We start from the raw sequence: 20,562 nt of genomic DNA, 5'->3' as shown, positions 1-20,562 counted from the left end.
GCGACACCGAGTGTAACACAGAGCGACACAGAGAGCGACACAGAGAGTGACACAGAGCGACACCAAGGGTGACACAGAGTGACACTGAGTGTGACACCGAGTGTGACACAGGTACACACACAGAGAGCGACACAGTGTGTGACACAGAGAGTGACACAGAGAGATAGAGAGTGTGACACAGAGAGACACCGAGTGTGACATAGAGCGACACCAAGTGTGACACAGAGTGACACCAAGTGTGACACCGACTGTGACAAAGGGAGACACAGAGTGTGACACAGAGTGTGACACAGAGAGTGACACCGAGTGTGACACACAGCGACACCGAGTGTGACACCGGGTGCGACACAGGGTGCGACAAGTGTGACACAGAGTGTGACACAGAGAGCGACACAGACAGTGACACCGAGTGTGACACAGGGAGACACAGAGGGTGACACAGAGTGTGACACAGAGTGTGACAGAGTGTGACACAGAGAGTGACACCAAGTGTGGCACACAGCGACATCAAGGGTGACACAGAGTGACACCAAGTGTGACACCGAGTGTGACACAGGGAGACACAGAGTGTGACACAGAGTGTGACACCGAGAGTGATGCCGAGTGTGACACAGAATGTGACACCGAGTGTGACAGCGGGTGTGACACCGGGTGCGACACCGGGTGCGACACAGGGTGTGACACAGAGTGTGGCACAGAGTGTGACAGAGTGTGACACAGAGAGTGACACAGGGAGTGACACCGGGAGTGACACACAGCGACACCAAGAGTGACACCGACTGCGACACAGGGTGCGACTCAGGGTGCGACACCGAGTGTGACACCAAGGGTGACACAGAGTAACACCGAGTGTGACACAGAGAGTGACACCGGGAGACACCGAGTGTGACACAGGGCGACACAGAGACTGACACAGAGAGACACCGAGTGTGACACAGAGAGACACCAAATGTGACACAGAGCGACACCGAGTGTGACACCGAGTGTGACACAGAGAGTGACACAGAGAGACACCGAATGTGACACAGAGAGTGACACAGGGCGACACAGAGTGATACAGAGAGTGACACCGAGTGTGACACAGGGTGACACAGAGTGCGACACCGAAAGTGACACAGAGAGAGATACAGAGAGACAGCAAGGGTGACACAGAGTGACACCGAGTGTGACACAGGGAGACACAGCGTGTGACACCAAGAGTGACACCGAGAGTGACACCGAGTGTGACACCGGGTGTGACACCCAGTGTGACACCGAGTTTGACACAGGGAGACACAGAGTGTGACACCAAGAGTGACACCGAGAGTGACACCGAATGTGACACCAAGGATGACACCGGGTGTGACACAGGGAGACACAGAGAGTGACACCGATGGTGACACAGAGCGACACCAAGGGTGACACAGAGTGACACAGAGCGCGACACAGAGCGCGACACCGAGTGTGACACAGGGTGACACAGAGTGTGACACAGAGCGACACCTAGGGTGACAAAGAGTGACACCGAGAGTGACACCGAGAGTGACACAGTGACACAGAGAGTGACACTGAGTGTGACACAGGAAGACACAGAGGGTGACACCGAGTGTGACACAGGGAGACACAGAGTGTGACACGGAGTGTGACACAGAGTGTGACACCAAGTGTGACACATAGCGACACCAAGGGTGACACAGAGTGACACCAAGTGTGACACCGAGTGTGACACACGGAGGCACAGAGTGTGACACAGAATGTGACACCGAGAGTGACGCCGAGTGTTACACCGAGTGTGACAGTGGGTGTGACACCGGGTGCGATACAGGGTGTGTCACAGGATGTGACACAGAGTGTGACACAGAGTGTGACAGAGTGTGACACAGAGAGTGACACAGGGAGTGACACCGGGAGTGACACCGGGAGTGACACACAGCGACACCAAGAGTGACACCGACTGCGACACAGTGTGCGACTCAGGGTGTGACACAGAGTGTGACACCAAGGGTGACACAGAGCAACACCGAGTGTGACAGAGAATGACACCGGGAGACACAGAGTGTGACACAGAGAGTGACACCGAGGGTGACACAGAGCGACAAAGAGCGTGACACCCTGAGGGTGACACACCGAGGGTGACACACCGAAGATGACACACCGAGTGTGACACAGAGCGACAGCAAGGGTGACACAGAGTGACACCGTGCGACACAGAGGGTGACACAGAGTGTGACACAGAGAGACACAGAGAGACTGAGCGTGACACCGAAAGAGACACCAAGTGTGACACCAAGTGTGACACCGAGAGACACGTGTGACACAGGGAGACACAGAGAGCGACACCGAGTGTGACACCGAGTGTGACACCGAGTGACAGCGAGAGTGACACAGAGTGACACTGAGTGTGACACTGTGAGCGACACAGAGAGCGACACAGAGAGCGAGACAGAGTGTGACACAGAGTGACACAGAGAGACACCGAGTGTGACACAGAGAGACACCGAGTGTGACACAGGGCAACACAGAATGTGACACAGAGAGTGACACAGAGAGTGACACTGAGAGACACTGGGTGTGACACCGAGCGTGACACTGAACGTGACACCGAGCGTGACACCGATAAACACAGGAAGCCACACAGACAGATACACAGGCAATGACACAAACAACACAGAGAGTCACCGAGAATGACACAGAGACAAGACAGACAAGAGAGAGCAATGGCGGGAGTTTCTGGGAGGAATTCAGGAGACACAGCAGGGATTCATTCCGAGGAAAATGCAGCATGGTAAAGGGAGGATGAGGCAACCATGGCTGACCAGGAAAGTCAAGGACAGCATAAAAGTGAAAGGGCAAACATATAATGTGGTGAAGGGCAAGGGGAAACCAGAGGATTGTTGGGAGGGGGCTTAACAAAGACCAACAGAGGGCAACTAAAAAAGAATTATGGAGGGAGAAGATTAAATAGGTGGGTAAGCTAGCCATTAATTTCAAGGAAGACTGTAAGAGTTACTATAGATATATAATGGGCAAAGGAGAGGCAAAAATGGACATTGGACTACTAGAAAATGACGCTGGAGAGATGGCAGTGGGGAACAAGGAAATGGCTGAGGAACTAAATAACTACTTTCCTCAGTCTTCACAATGAAAGACACAAGTAATATTCCAAAAATTCAAGAGAGTGAGGGGGCAGAACTGTGTATGGTGGCCTTCACCAAGGAGGTGGTGCTAGAAAAACTGAACGGCCTGAAGGTGGTTAAATCACCTGGACCAGAGGGACTACACCCCAACGTTCTAGGGAAATAGCTGAAGGGATAGCAGAGCGATTAGTGGTGATCTTTCAGGAATCGGGGTCCCAGAAGACTGGAAAATCACTAACATGACATCCCTGTTTTAAAATGGAGTTAAGGCAAAAGATGAAAAATTACAGGCTGATTAGCCCAACACGTTCTAGGGAAATAGCTGAAGGGATAGCAGAGCCATTAGTGGTGATCTTTCAGGAATCGGGGTCCCAGAAGACTGGAAAATCGCTAACATGACATCCCTGTTTTAAAAAGGTGTTAAGGCAAAAGATGGAAAATTACAGGCTGATTAGCCCAACCTCGGTCGTGGATAAGATCCTGAAATCCATTGCGAAGGATGAGATTTCTGAATATTTAGAAGGGCATGGTAAAATACGGCAAAGTCAGCATGGTTTCATCAAGGGGAGGTCATGTCTGACAAATCTGCTAGAATTCTTTGAGGAAGTAACAAGCAGGTTCGACCAAGGAGAGCCAATGGATGTTATCTGCATAGACTTCAAGAATGCTTTCGACAAGGTGCCACACAGGAGGCTACTGAGTAAGATAAGGACCCATGGTGTTAGACAATGACGACATAAAAATCACAGCTAAAGGCTCTGCAATCTCCTCCCTAGTTTCCCAGAGAATTCTAGGATAAATCCCTTCCAGCCCAGGGAATTTAGCTATTTTCACATTTCCAGAATTGCTAACACTTCCTCCTTGTTAAACTCAATCCTGTCTAGTCCAGTAGCCTATATCTCAGTCTGCTCCTCAACAACATTTTCTTTTTCCTGTGTGAATACGGAGGAAAAATATTTATTTAGCGCTTCTCCTATCTCTTTGGACTCCATGCACAACTTCCCACTTCTATACTTGATTAGCCCTAATCTTACTCCAGTCATTTTTTTATTCCTGATATACCTATAGAAAACCTTAGCGTTTTCCCTGATCCTACCTGCTAATGACTTCTCATGTCCGCTCCTAGCTTTTCTTAGCTCTGTCTTTAGATATTTCCTGGCTAACTTGTAACTCTCAAGCGCCCTAATTGATCCTTCATGTCTCAGCCTAACATAAACCTTCTTCCTCTTGACAAGAGATTCAACTTCTTTGGGCGGCACGGTGGCACAGTGGTTAGCACTGTTGCCTCACAGCGCCAGAGATCTGGGTTCAATTCCCGCCTCAGGCGACTGACTGTGTGGAGTTTGCATGTTCTCCCCGTGTCTGCGTGGGTTTCCTCCGGGTGCTCCGGTTTCCTCCCACAGTCCAAAGATGTGCGGGTCAGGTGAATTGGCCATGCTAAATTGTCCGTAATGTTCGGTAAGGGGTAAATGTCGGGGTATGGGTGGGTGCGCTTCGGCGGGTCGGTGTGGACTTGTTGGGCCGAAGGGCCTGTTTCCACACTGTAATGTAATCTAATCTAAACCACAGTTGCCTCACTCGACCACTTCCTCCCTGCCTGACGAGTACATACTTATCAAGACACGCAGTAGCTACTCCTTGAATAAGCTCCACATTTCAATTGTGTCCATTCCCTGCAGTTTCCTTCCCCATCCTATGCATCCTAAATCTTGCCTAATCGCATCATAATTGCCTTTCCCCCAGCTATAACTCTTGTCCTGCGGTATATACCTATCCCTTTCCATTGCTAAAGTAAACATAACCGAATTGTGGTCACTATCACCAAAGTGCTCACCTACTTCCAAATCTAACACCTGGCTGGGTTCATTACCCAGTACCAAATCCAGTGTCGCCTCGCCCCTTGTTGGCCTGTCTACGTACTGTGTCAGGAAATCCTCCTGCACACACTGGACAAAAACTGACCCATCTGAAGTACTTGAACTATTGTATTTCCAGTCAATATTTGGAAAGTTAAAGTCCCTCATAACAACTCATTCCTGAAGAAGGGCATGTGCCCGAAACGTCGAATCTTCTGTTCCCTAGATGCTGCCTGACCTGCTGTGCTGTTCCAGCAATAAAGTTTCACCTCATAACAACTACCCTGTCACCCTTGTTCTATCGACAATCATCTTTGCTATCCTTTCCTCTACATCTCTGGATGTATTCAGAGGCCTGTAGAAAACTCCCAACAGGGTGACATGTCCTTTCCTGTTTCTAACCTCAGTCCACACTACCTCAGTAGACGAGTCCTCAAATGTCCTTTCTGACACTGTAATACTGTGTGTGACTAACAATGTCACATCTCCCCACTCTTTTACCATCTTCTCTGTTCTTACTGAAACATCTAAACCCTGGAAACTACAATAACCATTCCCATCCCTGCTCTATTCATGTCCTCCTAAACCCTGCTAATGAAAGCCAACATGCCATATGCCTTCTCAACAATCCTATCAACTTGGGTGGCAACTTTGAAGGATCTATGGGCGCAGACCCCAAGATCCCTCTGTTCCTCCACACTGCCAAGAATCCTGCCTTTAACCCTGTATACTGCATTCAAGTTCAACCTTCCAAAGTGAATCACTTCACACTTTTCCAGGTTGACTCCATCTGCCACTTCTTAGCCCAATTCTGCATCCTGTCAATGTCCCATTGCAACCCGCAACAGCCCTCCACAGTGTACCACAACTCGACCAACCTTCGTGTCATTGGCAAACATACTATTCCACCCTTCCACTTCCTCAACCAAGTTGTTTATAAAAATCACAAAAAGCAGAGGTCCCAGAACTGAATCTTGCAAAACACCACTGGTTACCAAGCTCCAGTCTGAATACATGCCATCCAGTACCACCCTCTGTCTCCTATGGGCCAGCCAATTCTGTATCCAGACAGACAGATTTCCCTGTATCCCATGCCTCCTTTCTTTCTGAATGAGCCTACCATGGGGAACCTTATCAATGCCTTGCTAAAATCCACATACACCAGATCCACTGCTCTACATTCAATATGTTTTAGATTAGTTAGATTAGGTTCCCTACAGTATGGAAACAGGCCTTTGGCCTAACAAGTCCACACCGACCCTCCGAAGAGTAACCCACCGAGACATTTACACCTGACTAATGCATCTAACGCTATGGATAATTTAACATATCCAATTCACCTGACCAGCACATCTTTGGATAGTTAGATGAAACTGGAGGAAACGCATGCAGAGACGGGGAGAATGTGCAAACTCCATACAGACCGCCGCCCGAGGTGGGAATTCAACCCAGGTACCTGGCGCTGTGAGGCAGCATTGCTAACCACTGAGTCACTGTGCCGCCCTGATATTACATCCTCAAAGAATTTAGTAAGGTTTGTGAGGCATGACCTGCCCCTCACAAAGCCATGCTGACTATCTCTTATCAAACTATGGTTTTCAAGTAATCATAAATCCTGTCTCTCCGAATCCTCTCCAATATTTGCCCACCACTCATCTAAGACTGTCAGGTCTGTAATTCCCAGGTTTGTCCCTATTCCCTTTCTTGAACAAAGGAATAATGCTTGCCACCCTCCAATCATCTGGTATTACTCCAGTGGGCAGTGAGGACGCAAAGATTATCGCCAAAGGCGCAGCAATCTCTTCCCTCACTTCCTGTAGTAACCAAGAATATATCCCATCTAGCTCAGGGGATTTAAATATCCTTAGGTTTTTCAAAGTTTTCAGCACATCCTCCTTCCGAACATCAACCTGTTCGAGGATATCAGCCTGTTTCACACTGTACTCAGAAATGTCAAGATCACTCAGTGATGAACACTGAAGCAAAGTATCCATTAAGGACCTCCCCTACTTCCTCCAACTCCAGGCACAAGTTCCCTCCACTATCCCTGATCGGCCCTACCCTCACTCTGGCCATCCTCTTGTTCCTCACATAACTGTAGAACGCCTTAGGATTTTCCTTAATCCTACCCACCAAGTTTTTTTCATGCCCCTTCTAGCTCTCCTGTGTCTATTCTTCAGTTCCTTCCTGGCTACGTTGTAATCCTCTAGAGCCCTGTCTGACCCTTGCCTACTCAACCTTCAGTAAGCTTCCTTCTTCCTCTTGACTAGATGTTCCACATCCCTTGTCACCAACGGTTCCTTCACCCTACCATCCCTTTCTTGCCTCAGTGGGACAAACCAATGCAGCACTATCAGCAAGTGCTCCCTAAACAACCTCCACATTTCTGTCGTGCATTTCCCTGAGAACATCTGCTCCCAATTTAGGCACCCCAGTTACAGGCCAGTTAGTCTTACTTCGGTGGTAGGCAAAGTAATGAAAAGGGTACTGAGGGATAGGGTTTATGAGTATCTGGAAAGACACTGCTTGATTAGGGACAGCCAGCACGGATTTGGGAGGGGTAGGTCTTGCCTTACAAGTCTTATTGAATTCTTTGAGGAGGTGACCAAGCATGTGGATGAGGGTAGAGCAGTGGATGTAGTGTACATGGATTTTAGTAAGGCATTTGATAAGGTTCCCCATGGTAGGCTTATGCGGAAAGCCAGGAGGCATGGGATAGAGGGAAATATGGCCAATTGGATAGAAAACTGGCTAACCGGTCAAAGGCAGAGAGTGGTGGTAGATGGTAAATATTCAGCCTGGAGCCCAGTTACAAGTGGAGTTCCGCAGCAATCAGTTCTAGGTCCTCTGGTCTTTGAAAGTTGCCACTCAGGTGGGTAGAGCTTGTAAGAAGGCCTATGGTGTATTTGCGTTCATTAGCAGAGGGATTGAATTCAAGAGTCGTGAGGTGATGTTGCAGCTGTATAGGACCTTGGTAAGGCCACATTTGGAGTACTGTGTGCAGTTCTGGTCACCTCATTTTAGGAAAGATGTGGAAGCTTTGGAGAGGGTGCAGAGGAGATTTACCAGGATGTTGCCTGGAATGGAGAAGAGGTCGTATGAGGATAGGTTGAGAGTGCTAGGCCTTTTCTCATTGGAACGGCTAGGACAGGTGCTTAAGCTAGGACAAATGTTCGGCACAACATCGTGGGCTGAAGGGCCTGTTCTGTGCTGTATTGTTCTATGTTCTATGTTCTAAAAGGGAAGACAAAAGACGACAGTGGCTGTGTGGTTTTGAAATTAGGTTGATGTAATTTTAATAAGTGTCTTATTGGAACAGCATATTATTATGGAGTTGGGGACAGATAGTAAGCAGTTAAGAGAAGGGGGGCTTAGAGTTATGAATGGTTGTTGTTTAATGTTCACCTTTAAAGTTAAAAAATAAATTGATGTTATTTTATTTAAATAGTGAAATGTGAGAGTTCTCTGTCACTCATACTTTAAGAGATTACAGGTGAGGCGAGCTTTTCTGGGTGCTTGGCTTTAAGTAACAAAGGAGTTCATCTCCATATCTTAATGACAGAGAGACACCGACAGCGACACAGAGAGACACTGAGACAAACAAGCAGAGACACCTAGAATGACACAGAGAGACATTGAGAGTGGCGCAGAGAGACATGAAAGACACCGACAGACAAGAGAGACACCATGAACGAGACAGAGACACACCAGGAATGATGCAGAGAGCGACCGAAAGTGACACAGAGACCAACACTGAGAGGGACACAAAGAAACAAGAGTCACACTGAGAGCAACACAGAGATCCACCAGGAATGACACAGAGAGACACAGAGAGGGACACAGAGAGCTACCAGGAATGACACAGAGAGACACGGAGAGGGACACAGAGAGCGACCAGGAATGACACAGAGAGATACGGAGAGGGACACAGAGAGCGACCAGGAATGACACGGAAAGCCATCGAGAGTGACACAGAGAGGCATTGTGAGGGAGACAGAGTGACACAGAGAGGGGGACAGAGTGAAACTGAGAATGACACAGGGAAGCACCAACAATGTCACAGGGAGACACCAAGAACGACACAAAGAGACACTGAGAGCGACAGACAGAAACAGAAATCGATGTAGGATCCGAGGAGAATGTAATGGATTGTCGTCTTCTTGTATGTGATCATTCATCAGACTCTTGTGTTGTGAAATCCGGTGAGATGAATCCCTCGATGATATCTGACAGAAATGAGTCCTCACTCTGAAGTGTGACTCCTGTTTCTCTTCACAGATACTGCCTGATGTGCTTAGCACTTTCCACATATTCTGTGTTTCTTTTAGATCATCACTGTTGGCAGTTATGTGCTGATGAGATAGATGGCCCTTGACAGCAGCAGCAAAATTGGCTAACACCATTTGTGTTGTAACTCATGTAACTGTTGCTACTTTGTGCTTACATATCTCTGTTCAAATATGTTCTGTGTCTTTAATAATGCAACACACACAAAATGCTTCAACATAACGGTGAATCCACTCACTCTAAACTCTTCCCATCAAACACTCCCTGGACAAGGACAGTACGGGGTTAGATACAGAGTATATAGTGTCCCCTTCAAGCACTCCCACGACAGGGATAGCACAGGGTAAGATACAGAGTCACACACTGTCTACACCGTCCCCTTCAAACACTCCCAGGACAGGTGCAGCATGAGGTTATAGACAGAGTAAAGCTCCTTCTATACCAACCACATCAAACACTCCCAGGACAGGGGCAGCACGAGGTTATAGACAGAGTAAAGCTCCCTCTATACCAACCACATCAAACACTCCCAGGACAGGGGCAGCACGAGGTTATAGACAGAGTAAAGCTCTCTCACAAAGTGAAGTTTCTCCAACAAACTGCTCCAACAAACTCTCTTACATCAGGCAATACCTGCTCTCAATGACAAAATACTGCAGATGCTGCCATTTTGAAATCAAACAGAAACACTGGAAATACTCAGCATATCCACAGCATCTATGGAGGAAAACCTGAATTAACATTTCAGAGGACTGACTTCTCATCAGCATTCCTCTTTAACTTTCAGATAAATAAATTGTTGGATAGAGCAGCAAGCCTCCTTTCTGCACTACTCAAAGCATCTTTATCAAAATTACCAAAAGATTCTGCTGTAACGCACAAACAAAGTACTTTCCTATTTCATGCACTGGACACCCCTACTCTACCAGTGAGAAGGCCCTAAAACATATCATTTCTTGGTACCAGTGGCACTTGGTACCAATTATATGCAGCTTTGTACTATGACTGCTATTTGTAACAAAATGAGGATTAAGTCTCTGTATGGGTCCAATGGCAAAAGGTTTGCTATCCAATCCTAGCCATGAACCCAACAACTACAATGGTAGTGTCCCTCCCTCAGACAGAAGATCTGGATTCAAGTCATACCTGCTCCAGAGGTGTGCAATAACACTCCTGAATAGGCCGGTTAGACAATATCTAGACCTGAATCAAACCTTGGATCTTCTAGAAAATATCTAGATATTGAATCAAATCTTGTCCTACTGAGGATTACCACCACGGAGATAAACAGATTGGATCTCAATCCTTTATTACTTTCACATATGGGCTAGTGAGATTGGAGCAGATTAACCTAGCTACGCCAATAATCCTTCACATTGATCCCCATTGCCAAGCGGATTGGGAGAAGTAACAGATTGTGGGGAAGGGGGTGGAAGGGAGTTGTGTTGGGGTTGGAGGTCGAACACATTTATGGCTTTCCAAACGCCCCTCAGCAAATGGACATGCTCCTACCTGGGCCAACGAGGGAATCCATTGGGGTCTCGGTGTTTTCACAGTCCACGTCGACCTCGGTCTGATCCCGAGACTTTTCCTGATCCCGGTTCCTGCAACTTCCCGACTCAGTCAGTTGTGGTGAGGCGGGCCTGTTTTTCAGATCCAGCTGCAGATTGAGCAAGCTGGTCTGCTCGTTGATTTGCTGTTTATCGATCTTGCTGTTTCGCGTACCGTCCGCGTTTTCATTCTCTGTGACTCGAGCACCCTCTGCCCCCACTTGCATGGCGGGCATGTTGGTGTTGGTGCCCAACTGCTGATTCAGGCGGCTGTGGGCAGACAGTGGAGACAAGTCACTCGAAGCGCATTCTGCCAAATGCTTATCTCCCTCCTCTTACCCTCTGCAGCCAGTCTTGTTCACCAGTCATTGCTGGGTTGGCTACTGCTCAGGTAACACTGGCAATGGCCTCCCACCACCTGTGGAGGGAGAATCAAGTTGCTGCCGATACAGATGGTTTCCAGAGCCCTGGGGAAATCAGCACATACAGCTGAGCTCCAGGGCAGGTCGTATTATAATTTCTCCACTCAATCCCTGTCCGAAATGGAGGGGAAGGATACTAAGTCATAATGGTCATTTGGAGAGCTAGGGCTGCTTGGCCCCTTTCTTGCACCATAACTATTCTGTTGATTCTGTAATGACTCGTAGGACATCAGCCAGCTCCTCTCCCAACGGCCCAATGTAACTGCTTGTCAAGTCCTTCCCCTATTGTCCACTAGAATCATAGAATCCCTCCAGTGTAGAAGCAAGTCATTTGATCTATTGAGTCCACACCCACCCTCCGAAGAGCATCCCGCCAAGACCGATGCCCCCTACCCTATCCCTGTGACCCTGCACTTCTCCTGGCTAACCCACCTAGCCTGCATATCTCTGGACACCATGGGCAATCCTCCTAACCTGCATTCCTTTAGACTGTGGGAGGAAACCAGAGGAAACCCCATGCAGACACAGGGAGAATGTACAAACTCCACACAGACAGTCGCCCAACAGTGGAACTGAACCCCAACCTCTGAGCCACCATGCCACTGGAGGGCATTGTTAAGGGGAGGATGTGAAAAGGGGTTTGTCTACTTTCCTAGGAACCTTCTGCCCAAGTACAATGGGAAGATGGGCATCTGTGTGAGTAAGCAGCTCAGGTCACTGAGAGTAAGCTATGATTTGATTAGATTAGATTCCCTACAGTGTGGAAACAGGCCCTTCGGCCCAACCAGTCCACACTGACCCTCTGAAGAATAACCCACCGAGACCCGTCTCTCTCTGACTAATCCACCTACCACTACGGGCAATTTAGCCTGGCCAATTCACCTGACACACAGTAGTATCAGAGAAATCTTTTAAAAATTCCATTTATTTCTGGAAGTTTCACAAGATGAGAATCTATATGGATCCGTAGGAAGTGGCTAAAGTTTTGCCACTGTGAGCTGAGACAGTTATATTTCAACGAGAAACAGCCAAATTGCTTTAAAACAGAATTTTAAAACAGCAGTACGAGAGTCTCTGAGAATTAACTTCCTGGACACTTGAAGAAGGAAACCCAGGAAGAAAGAGAAACAGCCATCCTAAATGCACTGCAGCCTTGGTTGACCAAGACTACATGGTAGATAGAGCAGTTTCCACATTACAATGGATTGTGGGTACTTTGATTGCCATTATTGCCAATCAACACGTTGGAGTTCAAACCTTGGACATGGCGATTCCCTCTGATACAGAATCAGCGGTGGATCAGCAACATGATTAGAAAGCCAGAGGTTCAGGCTAACAAGGGTTCAAACCCCAGCACAGAAGCTAATTTTAAACTAAACTAATGTACTCTGCAATTTATAGCTAGTCTTAGTAATAGTGACAACTATTGTTGATTAGTGTAAAACCTCAACTGATTCACTGAGCCATTGTTACCTGGTCTGGGCTAGATGGGAGATCAGACCCACAGCAATATCATGGAGTCTGAACAGCCCTGTGTGGAGGCTGTGCAAGCCACTCTGTTAAAAGGGCAATCAGGGACGAGCATCACACACCCACTCAAAAGAATTTAAAAAAAGAGTACAAACCAACTGGCAGGAAATCCAAATGTTTCTCACCTTGTGTGGGGTCTCCCTCTCCAGGAGTGTGCCTTTGTCGGCTCACGGCCACCTTTCTCCTTGGGGCTGGGGCTTGGCAGACCTGTCTCCTCCTGCTCCTTGGGCGGGAGCAACCCCTCCTCTTTGCTGTCGCTCACCTCCAGCCCCAGCTTGGCTTCCTTGTAGAGCGACCGGTACCTCCTCTTCAGCCTCGCGGGTTCATCCACCACCAGGCCCTGCCCGCTCTCTGCCTGCCGGCTGTAGGCTTTGCACTCCTGATCTCCGTTGACTTTGGGGGAAGGGCTGTCCTTGTTGTCTCCCACTGGCTGCCAGTTGTTGCGAAGCGACAGACTCTTGAAGCCCTCTCGCTTGCCGGCCTCTCCTTCTCCGGCCTCCCTGGCCCTCTGCTCAGCGAGCCGCCGGATGCTCTCACTCTCAAAGACCCTGGAACGGTGCCTCCTGTACCTGCTACCCTCCAGGCCTTGCAAAGCCTCAGCAAAAAGAGCCTCGCGGCTGCTCATCTGCATCCGTCTCCTCAACTGGCTGGTTCGGGCCTCCCAGATAGACATGTGCTTGTGCCTCCGAAATTCCCTCCTGGAACCAAATGGGGACCAGAAACAACAGCAGACGGAATTAGGACAAAACGCAACACAACAGTTAAATGACAGCAACAAAATATCTCGGTCACAGATACTCAGAGACAATTATTACCGCATTTAAGAGAGCAAAGCATTCAGACTGCAAGCAAACTCTTCCTACAAGAGCCTTTGTTTCTCGAAATACTTCCATTGTCACTGCCTCCTATCACAATAGCACACTATAAAGGGTTTCCTGTCACTTGCTCAACACAAAATTCACTTCTCTTCTCAGCGAACCCATTTCAACAAGATGAATGGTGAGTGACAAAAATCAGGATTTACCAGTTCAAAGGCCTGTGTTCCAAGAAGGACTACACATGTGGAGAAAAACAGAGCTGCACCCACAATTGCTGAAGGCCCGAGGCCAGTCCAAAGACGTGCAGATCAGGGTGAATTGGCCATGCTAAATTGCCCATAGTGTTAGGTGCATTAGTCAGAGGGAAATGGGTCTGGGTGGGTTACTCTTCGGAGGGTCGGTGTGGACTGGTTGGGGCCAATGGCCTGTTTCCACACTGTAGGGAATCTAATCTAATCTAATCTATGTTTAAAGAGGAGATCTTGAAAGCAGCCTAGTATCGAGCTTGTGCCAGCAACTGACTATTTGGTCAGACAGGACATGATCCCTCTACAAATTCCAGGATATCCACATTCCTTATCTGAGACACTCTAATCCCTCACTCATTCTCCTTGATCTAAAACACTCTAATCCCTCTCTTACTCCCCTCTATCTGAGACAGTCTAATCCCTCTCTCACTCTCCTGCACCTGAGACATACTAATCCCTCTCTTGCTCTCCTCTATCTGAGACACTCTAATCCCTCTCTCACTTTGCTCTATCAGAGACACTCGAATCTCTCTCCGACTGTCCTATATCTGACACACACGAATCCTTCTGTAACTCTCCTACATCTGGTGCGGCACTGTGGCACAGTTGCCTCACAGCGCCAGGGACCTAGGTTCAATTCCTGTCTCAGACAATTGTCTGTGCGGAGTTTGCACATTCTCCCCGTGTCTGTGTGGGTGTGCTCCAGTTTCCTCCCACAGTCCAAAAATGTGCAGGTTAGGTGAATTGGCCATGCTAAATTGCCCGTAGTGTTAGGTAAATGTAGGGGAATGGGTCTGGGTGGGTTGCTCTTCGGAGAGTCGGTGTGGACTTGTCGGGCCAAAGGGCCTGTTTCCACACAATCTAAGACACTCTAATCCCTCTCTCACTGTCCTATAGTTGAGACAGGCAAATCCTTCTGTCTCTCTCCTGTCTCTGTGACACTCCAATTCCTTTCTCACTCTTCTCTATCAGAGACATCCCAACTCCTCTCTCTCACTCCTGTATTTGAGACCGTGTAGCTTCACCACTCCCTGCAGTTTTCCTAGTGCCTCCATCTCACTGTTTCAATCAATCTGTTTTGTGACGTCTCACGTCTTGACAGAGTTTAAACTCATGTTACTCTGCTGAGCAGCTTCACGTATGAGCAGGATGCTCTTGCAATGAAAGTCAGATAATTTCCAGGGATATTGAGGAAGGCAGGCCCTTCCTCCCACCCCAACCCATCCCCCCACCCGTGTCCACCTGTCAGATGAGAGTAGACCCTCAGGGTGTGGCTTGAGGCATGTCGTGTCCACTCACTCAGTTGATGGGAAGCCAGGTGCTGACATCGGGCTGACCTCTTTCGCTTTCTGCAGTGCATGCTTCTGGTTGATAGCCTCCTCTTCTTCCTGCTCCTCCTGGGTGAGAACAGTGAATCCTATTCAATCTCACCATCCTCAGCACCCTTCCGAGGCTCACAGCATTGTCGCCATGGACACAGCTAAGCCCCCATGCTGCAGCATCCCCTCGTTCTCATTCACCAGGAGCTTTCCTGCAGGCAGGTTGGTGGCTTTCACATCCAGCCAATGGACTGCTTCTGGCCCTGAAGTAATGTCAAAGTCTTGTTCATCTATTGCTGTGTGGGATGTGAGGAAGCCTGTTTTCAGGGTGGTGACAGTCTGGAATGTGCTGCCTGGGAGGGTGGTGGAGGTATATTGTCTCACATCCTTTGAAAGGTACATGGAGTAGGCACTTGGCAGAACAATCAAGGCTCTGGGCCTAGTGCTGGTGAATGGGATTAGGTTGAAGGTCAGGTGTTTTAGCACACGTCGATGCACACTTGATGGGCCGAAGGGCTTTGACTGCACTCTGTGATTCTATTCTTGGGAAACTTCACAACCTTTAAAAAAATGGACAGCACTGGCTCAGTGGTTAGCACCGCTGCCTCACAGCACCAGGAACCCGGGTTCGATTCCCGCCTCAGGTGGGTGTCTGTGTGGAGTTTGAACATTCTCTGCGTGGGTTTCCTCCGGGTGCTCCGGTTTCCTCCCACAATCCAAAGATGTGGATCGGCCATGCTAAATTGTCCATAGTGTTCAGGGTAAACGTAGGGAAATGGGTCTGGGTGGATTACTCTTCGGAGGGTCGGTGTGGACTTGTTGGGCCAAAGGCCCTGTTTCCATAGTGTAGGAAATCTAATCTAATCAAGTACTTGGATGAGTATGTGAGGTTATATGGGCCAAGTATGAGGAATTGGGACTAGTGTAGCTAGTAGTGCATTTACTTTGGCGGTATGGACGCAATGGGCCAAAAGACCTCTTGTGCACTGTATGATTCAATGAAGCAGGTCAGCTCCAGACTATGTCACAGCTCTCTTGCCCACATTGCCTGAGATCTGTGCACAGCTCCATTCCCATGTTGCACTGCATGGATTCTTGGTCAAGACTGCCTTTCATTTGTACAAATCTCTCTGATTCCCAGTGTTTTCCAGTTGGTTGAAAGCTGATAGTACCACACCAACAAAGAGGACATTTTACCTTTGTCAGCTCCTGGGCATTGGCGAGATTATCCACAGCGATGGCCAAGAAGACATTGAGCAAGGTGTCTTTGCATCCGAGTTAAGGAAATGGGGAACTGCCCAATCACCATATAAGAACTAGGAGGAGGAATAGACTATTCAGCCTGTTGAACCTGTTCAGCCATTTAATACAATCATGGCTGATCTCACCTTGGCCTCAACTCCACTTTCCTGTCTGCTTTCCTCAATCCTTCAGCTCATTACTATTTAAAATCGGTCTATCTCCTCCTTAAATTTACTCAGTAACCCAGCATTCAACTGTGGGGTCGGGTATTCCACAGATTCACATCCCTTTGAGTGAAATGATTCCTCTTCATCTCTATTTTAAATTTGACATCCCTTATCCTAAAACCATGAATTCTCATTCTAGATTGTCCCACAAGAAGCATGCACTCTGTGTCTACCTTGTCAATAGCCTTTAGCAACTTAAAGACCTCAATGAGATCTACTCTCATTGTTCTAAACTGTGCACAGTATTGGCCTAATCTGCTCAATCCTTCTTCATAAGACAAAGCCCTCACTGCTGGAGTCAATAAAGTGTTCCCCTCTGATCTGTGTCCAATGCAATTACATCCTTTCTCAAGGAAGGGGACCAAAATTGTATCCAATACACGTGAGCAGATCATGCCAAACCTTACAGGAAAGATTTCACTTAATTACAGGAAAGGGCAAAGCAACACGAGGTTGGTCTTCCAGTGCTGAATTGACGGAAACTGGCAGACCAGATGCCAATCATAAAGGATGTTTGTCACCTTTCTAGTTTCAGTAGAACAGCTGACTGTGATTCTGAGTAATCTGACTGGAACTGGGTTTCCTCAGTCAGTATCCTGAGACCCCATCCCCCAGGTAAGTGTTGCATCCGTTCATTTTTACTCTGGTTTCTGTCATTTAATCAATGCTCTAACTATGTCAATGTACTAACCCCCGACTCTGAGTCTGCATCCTCTGCAACACATTATTTTGTGGCACCTCATCTTGTGAATGTTGAAAATCAGAAGAAACTACATCGCTGCTCCCTTCAAACCACCATCACCATTTCCATCTAGAAGGACATGGGCAGCGGATATATGGGAACACCACCCCTACAAGTCCCCTTCCAAGCCATTCATCATCCTGACTTGGAAATATATTATTGTTCCTACATTGTTGCTGGTTTAAATCCTGGAATTTCCTCCTTAAGGGCATTCTGGATCAACCTACAGCACATGGACTGCAGCGGTTCACGAAGGCAGCTCATGACCACCTTCTCCAGGATACCTAGGGATGAGTAATAAATGCTCGCCCAGCCCAGCCCAGCCCAGTCAATCAATAAAAATGTTACTTCCCCCTTTATCAATACAGCTGGCTACATCCTCAAAAAGCAGTAATAGATTTAACAAACAATTTCTCTTTCATAGAATCACCTTGCCCAATCATCATAATATTGTCTTTCATGCATCTTGTTACCACTTCTTGAATAATAGGTTCCATCATGTTCCTGAAAACCGATGTCAGGCTAAGTGGCCTGCAGTTCTCCCATTTCTCTTCCCAGATTTCTTCAACAGTATGTTACATCTGCAGTTTTCCAATCCAAAAGGGAATCGTTTGAGGCATGTTAGAAGATGCAAACTAGTGAATCCAGTATCCCTGAAGTCATCATTGCAGATCATCAGGTCCAGGAGCTTTTGTCCCATTACCTTTTTCCTGCACTTATTCTTCATTAATTACTTTAAGCTCAACTCTCATTAGATAATCGGTTCCCCAGAACGTGTGGCATCCTTTTGGGTCTTCTGCTTGGAAGATAGATATAGACATGCTTTTTTGACACCTCCGTCATTTCCTCATTCCCCATTATAAATTATTCTGCTTTAGTCTTTAAGGATTAATTTTTCACTTTGCCTACTCTCTTTTTTCTATTTTTTATGAACTTGTCAAAACTCTTAGAATCTGATTTCCTACATCAGGCTAGTTAACCTGCAAGTTATAGTTTCATATTTTATCAATTTATCAGTCACCCTTAGCCAGTTTCCAAACAATCCTAATTCTCAGGCTTACTACTCATTTTGGAAATACTATGCTTTTAATCTAAATTCTATCCTCAAACTGTGTACTGACCCATGGATCATTTTCCTTAACAGAGCTGAGTTTATTTTGTAAGCAAGAATGGGCACTTTGTCATGGTTAGGGTGACAAACCTTTGCCAGTGCATAATACCACTGGCACTCCAGGTGAGGCTAAAGCCTCCACCTTGCACTCTTCAGAGGGTGGTTAGCATCATTCACTCCTTGGGGAGTGGGATTCAAGTGTCAGGGGAACAGTGCCTCTCCATGGTTGAACAACGAGCTGTTGGGGAAATAATGTGAGGGGTAAGTTTGTTGCAGTTCTTAATGTGATAATCGCCAGGCTACTTGTATTAAAGGAGGAACTGTCAATCCCCATAGGTAGACAATTTGTACCATTCCATCAGCAGCAGCCCACCCTCAAACAGCCAGTGAGTGTTTTATTTTAATTGAACCTATTTAGCTAATCAACCTGTTCACAGATGCTACTACACTGAAGTGTGTGGGAATGAAACCCAGGCCACCCAGTCTAGCAGTAGGAACACTACCACAAGAGGGTCCCTCTGGTGACATTTTTTTAAAAATTAACCTATTTTTCTAATCAACCAGCTCAGGAATATTAGTATACACCTCTGGAGCAGTGCAACATCAACCCAGGCCTCTCAGTCTAGAGGTAAGGACACTACCATTGCACCACAAGGGGGGCCCTCCAGTGAGTGTTTTTGAAACACTGTCTTGTTTGCATACTAATAGCTCACACTGCAGCAAGTTAGGGCTGGTACTGAAACAGCAGAAAGATCCTTTTTAAGAAAGAAGCTTACAGATTTACAATGTAATTGTCTCCAGCTTAGGGAGCAGACAATTTAAAATATGGAGGTTCATACGACCGTGATTGTTTGAAAAGGATGTTGAAAATGAGCAATGTTATTTTGACTTTCTCCTGCTTTGCTTTTCTCTTTGATTACGTTAATCCATATTTCTCTTTCAGACTTGTTGTTGGCTCCATTTCACTGTGTTACATTTATTGCCTATCATTCCGCTGTATTTTCAACTGCCTTGATAAAGGACTCCGTTGGCTGGTCCCAGATGCCCCTTCCTCATTATTTGAGGCAGAAGCTGAAAGATCAAGTATTTTACAATTTGAAGGCTGCAAGACCACACAGACATGATGCACAGTGAGACGTGAATTCTCCAACCAACTGTGGTCAATATTCAAAACTGGTGTCTTCATTGTCACAGTTACCATGGTGACACGGCCTATCGGTTTTGTGCTGTCTCTGCCGCTAATACCTGGCATGAGGCAGCTGAAGGCTCAGGATCAGTGATAAGTTAGTGCATTTTGATGTCAATTTGAGAATGCTCTCTCACACATGCCACACCGGCCACCTTCCCATATTTTGCAAACAGCATGAATTATTTGAGTACCACATGGATAAAGCCCAGCTTGCAAACTGAAAACCAGAGAGAACAGGATGTGATGCTCAGTGAAAGGATACAGTTTCCAAAGAGTGTAAGGACAATAAAGTAGACAGATGACCACATTCCTGAGTTTACTCCGCCCTGGGATTTTATCCCGTTGTACATCACCTCATTCCAGTCCTCGCCTGTTAAAATCTACAGAGAAAAGATTCCATCTCAGTTACAACAGCATCTCAGAACACAGAACGTTACAGTGCAGTAGAGGCCCTTCGGCCCTCGATGTGGCACCGGCCTGTGAAGTTAACCTGATGCCCATCTAACCTACACCTATATATTACCCAGATATATGTCCAATGCCCATTTAAATGCCGTTAATGTCGGTGAGTCTACTACTGTTGCAGGCAGGCCATTCCACGCCCCTACTACTCGCAAAGTAAAGAACCTCCCCCGATATCTGTCCGAAATCTTTCACCCCTCAATTTAAATCTATGTCACCTCATGTTAGCCTTCGTCTTCCGAGGAAAAACGCTCTCACCGTCCACGTTATCTAACCCGCTGATTATCTCATACGTCTCGATTAAGTCACCATCTTCTATCTAACGAAACCAACCTCAGTTTCCTCAGCCTTTCCTCCGAAGTACTTCCTTCTATAACAGGCAACATCCTAGTAAATGTCCTCTGAACCCTTCCCAAAGCTTCCATATCCTTCCTATAATGCAG

At 47.2% G+C, this 20,562-nt stretch overlaps 1 protein-coding gene across 1 annotated transcript; it reads right to left on the bottom strand.

Moving 5' to 3' along the window:
• Nucleotides 1–10,591: 10,591 nt before the first annotated feature.
• On the bottom strand, nt 10,592–20,033 carry LOC122548210 (probable voltage-dependent R-type calcium channel subunit alpha-1E). The gene is made up of 5 exons (XM_043686754.1): nt 19,920–20,033; nt 16,344–16,411; nt 15,127–15,224; nt 12,887–13,459; nt 10,592–11,079 (listed from the first exon to the last, which is right to left on the bottom strand). Exons 1-5 carry the CDS (start codon nt 20,005–20,007, stop codon nt 10,749–10,751), a joined length of 1,158 nt encoding a protein of 385 aa, XP_043542689.1. The 5' UTR covers nt 20,008–20,033; the 3' UTR covers nt 10,592–10,748.
• Between the last annotated feature and the right edge of the window lie 529 nt (nt 20,034–20,562).

Source organism: Chiloscyllium plagiosum, unplaced genomic scaffold, assembly GCF_004010195.1.
Source record: "Chiloscyllium plagiosum isolate BGI_BamShark_2017 unplaced genomic scaffold, ASM401019v2 scaf_13641, whole genome shotgun sequence".
In the NCBI taxonomy this organism is placed as follows: Eukaryota; Metazoa; Chordata; class Chondrichthyes; order Orectolobiformes; family Hemiscylliidae; genus Chiloscyllium; species Chiloscyllium plagiosum.
This window is presented reverse-complemented; position numbering and strand designations above follow the sequence as displayed.

Bases quoted from the DNA above. Each gene is read 5' to 3' on its own strand.
- LOC122548210 (XM_043686754.1), bottom strand. From the start codon at position 20,007: ATGTACAACGGGATAAAATCCCAGGGCGGAGTAAACTCAGGAATGTGG. The intron at 15,225-16,343 runs GTAAAATGTCCT...GTTCTCACCCAG, and splicing joins ATGCCCAGGAGCTGACAAAG to GAGGAGCAGGAAGAAGAGGA. The intron at 11,080-12,886 runs GTGAGAAACATT...GTCTGCCCACAG, and splicing joins AGAGGGAGACCCCACACAAG to CCGCCTGAATCAGCAGTTGG.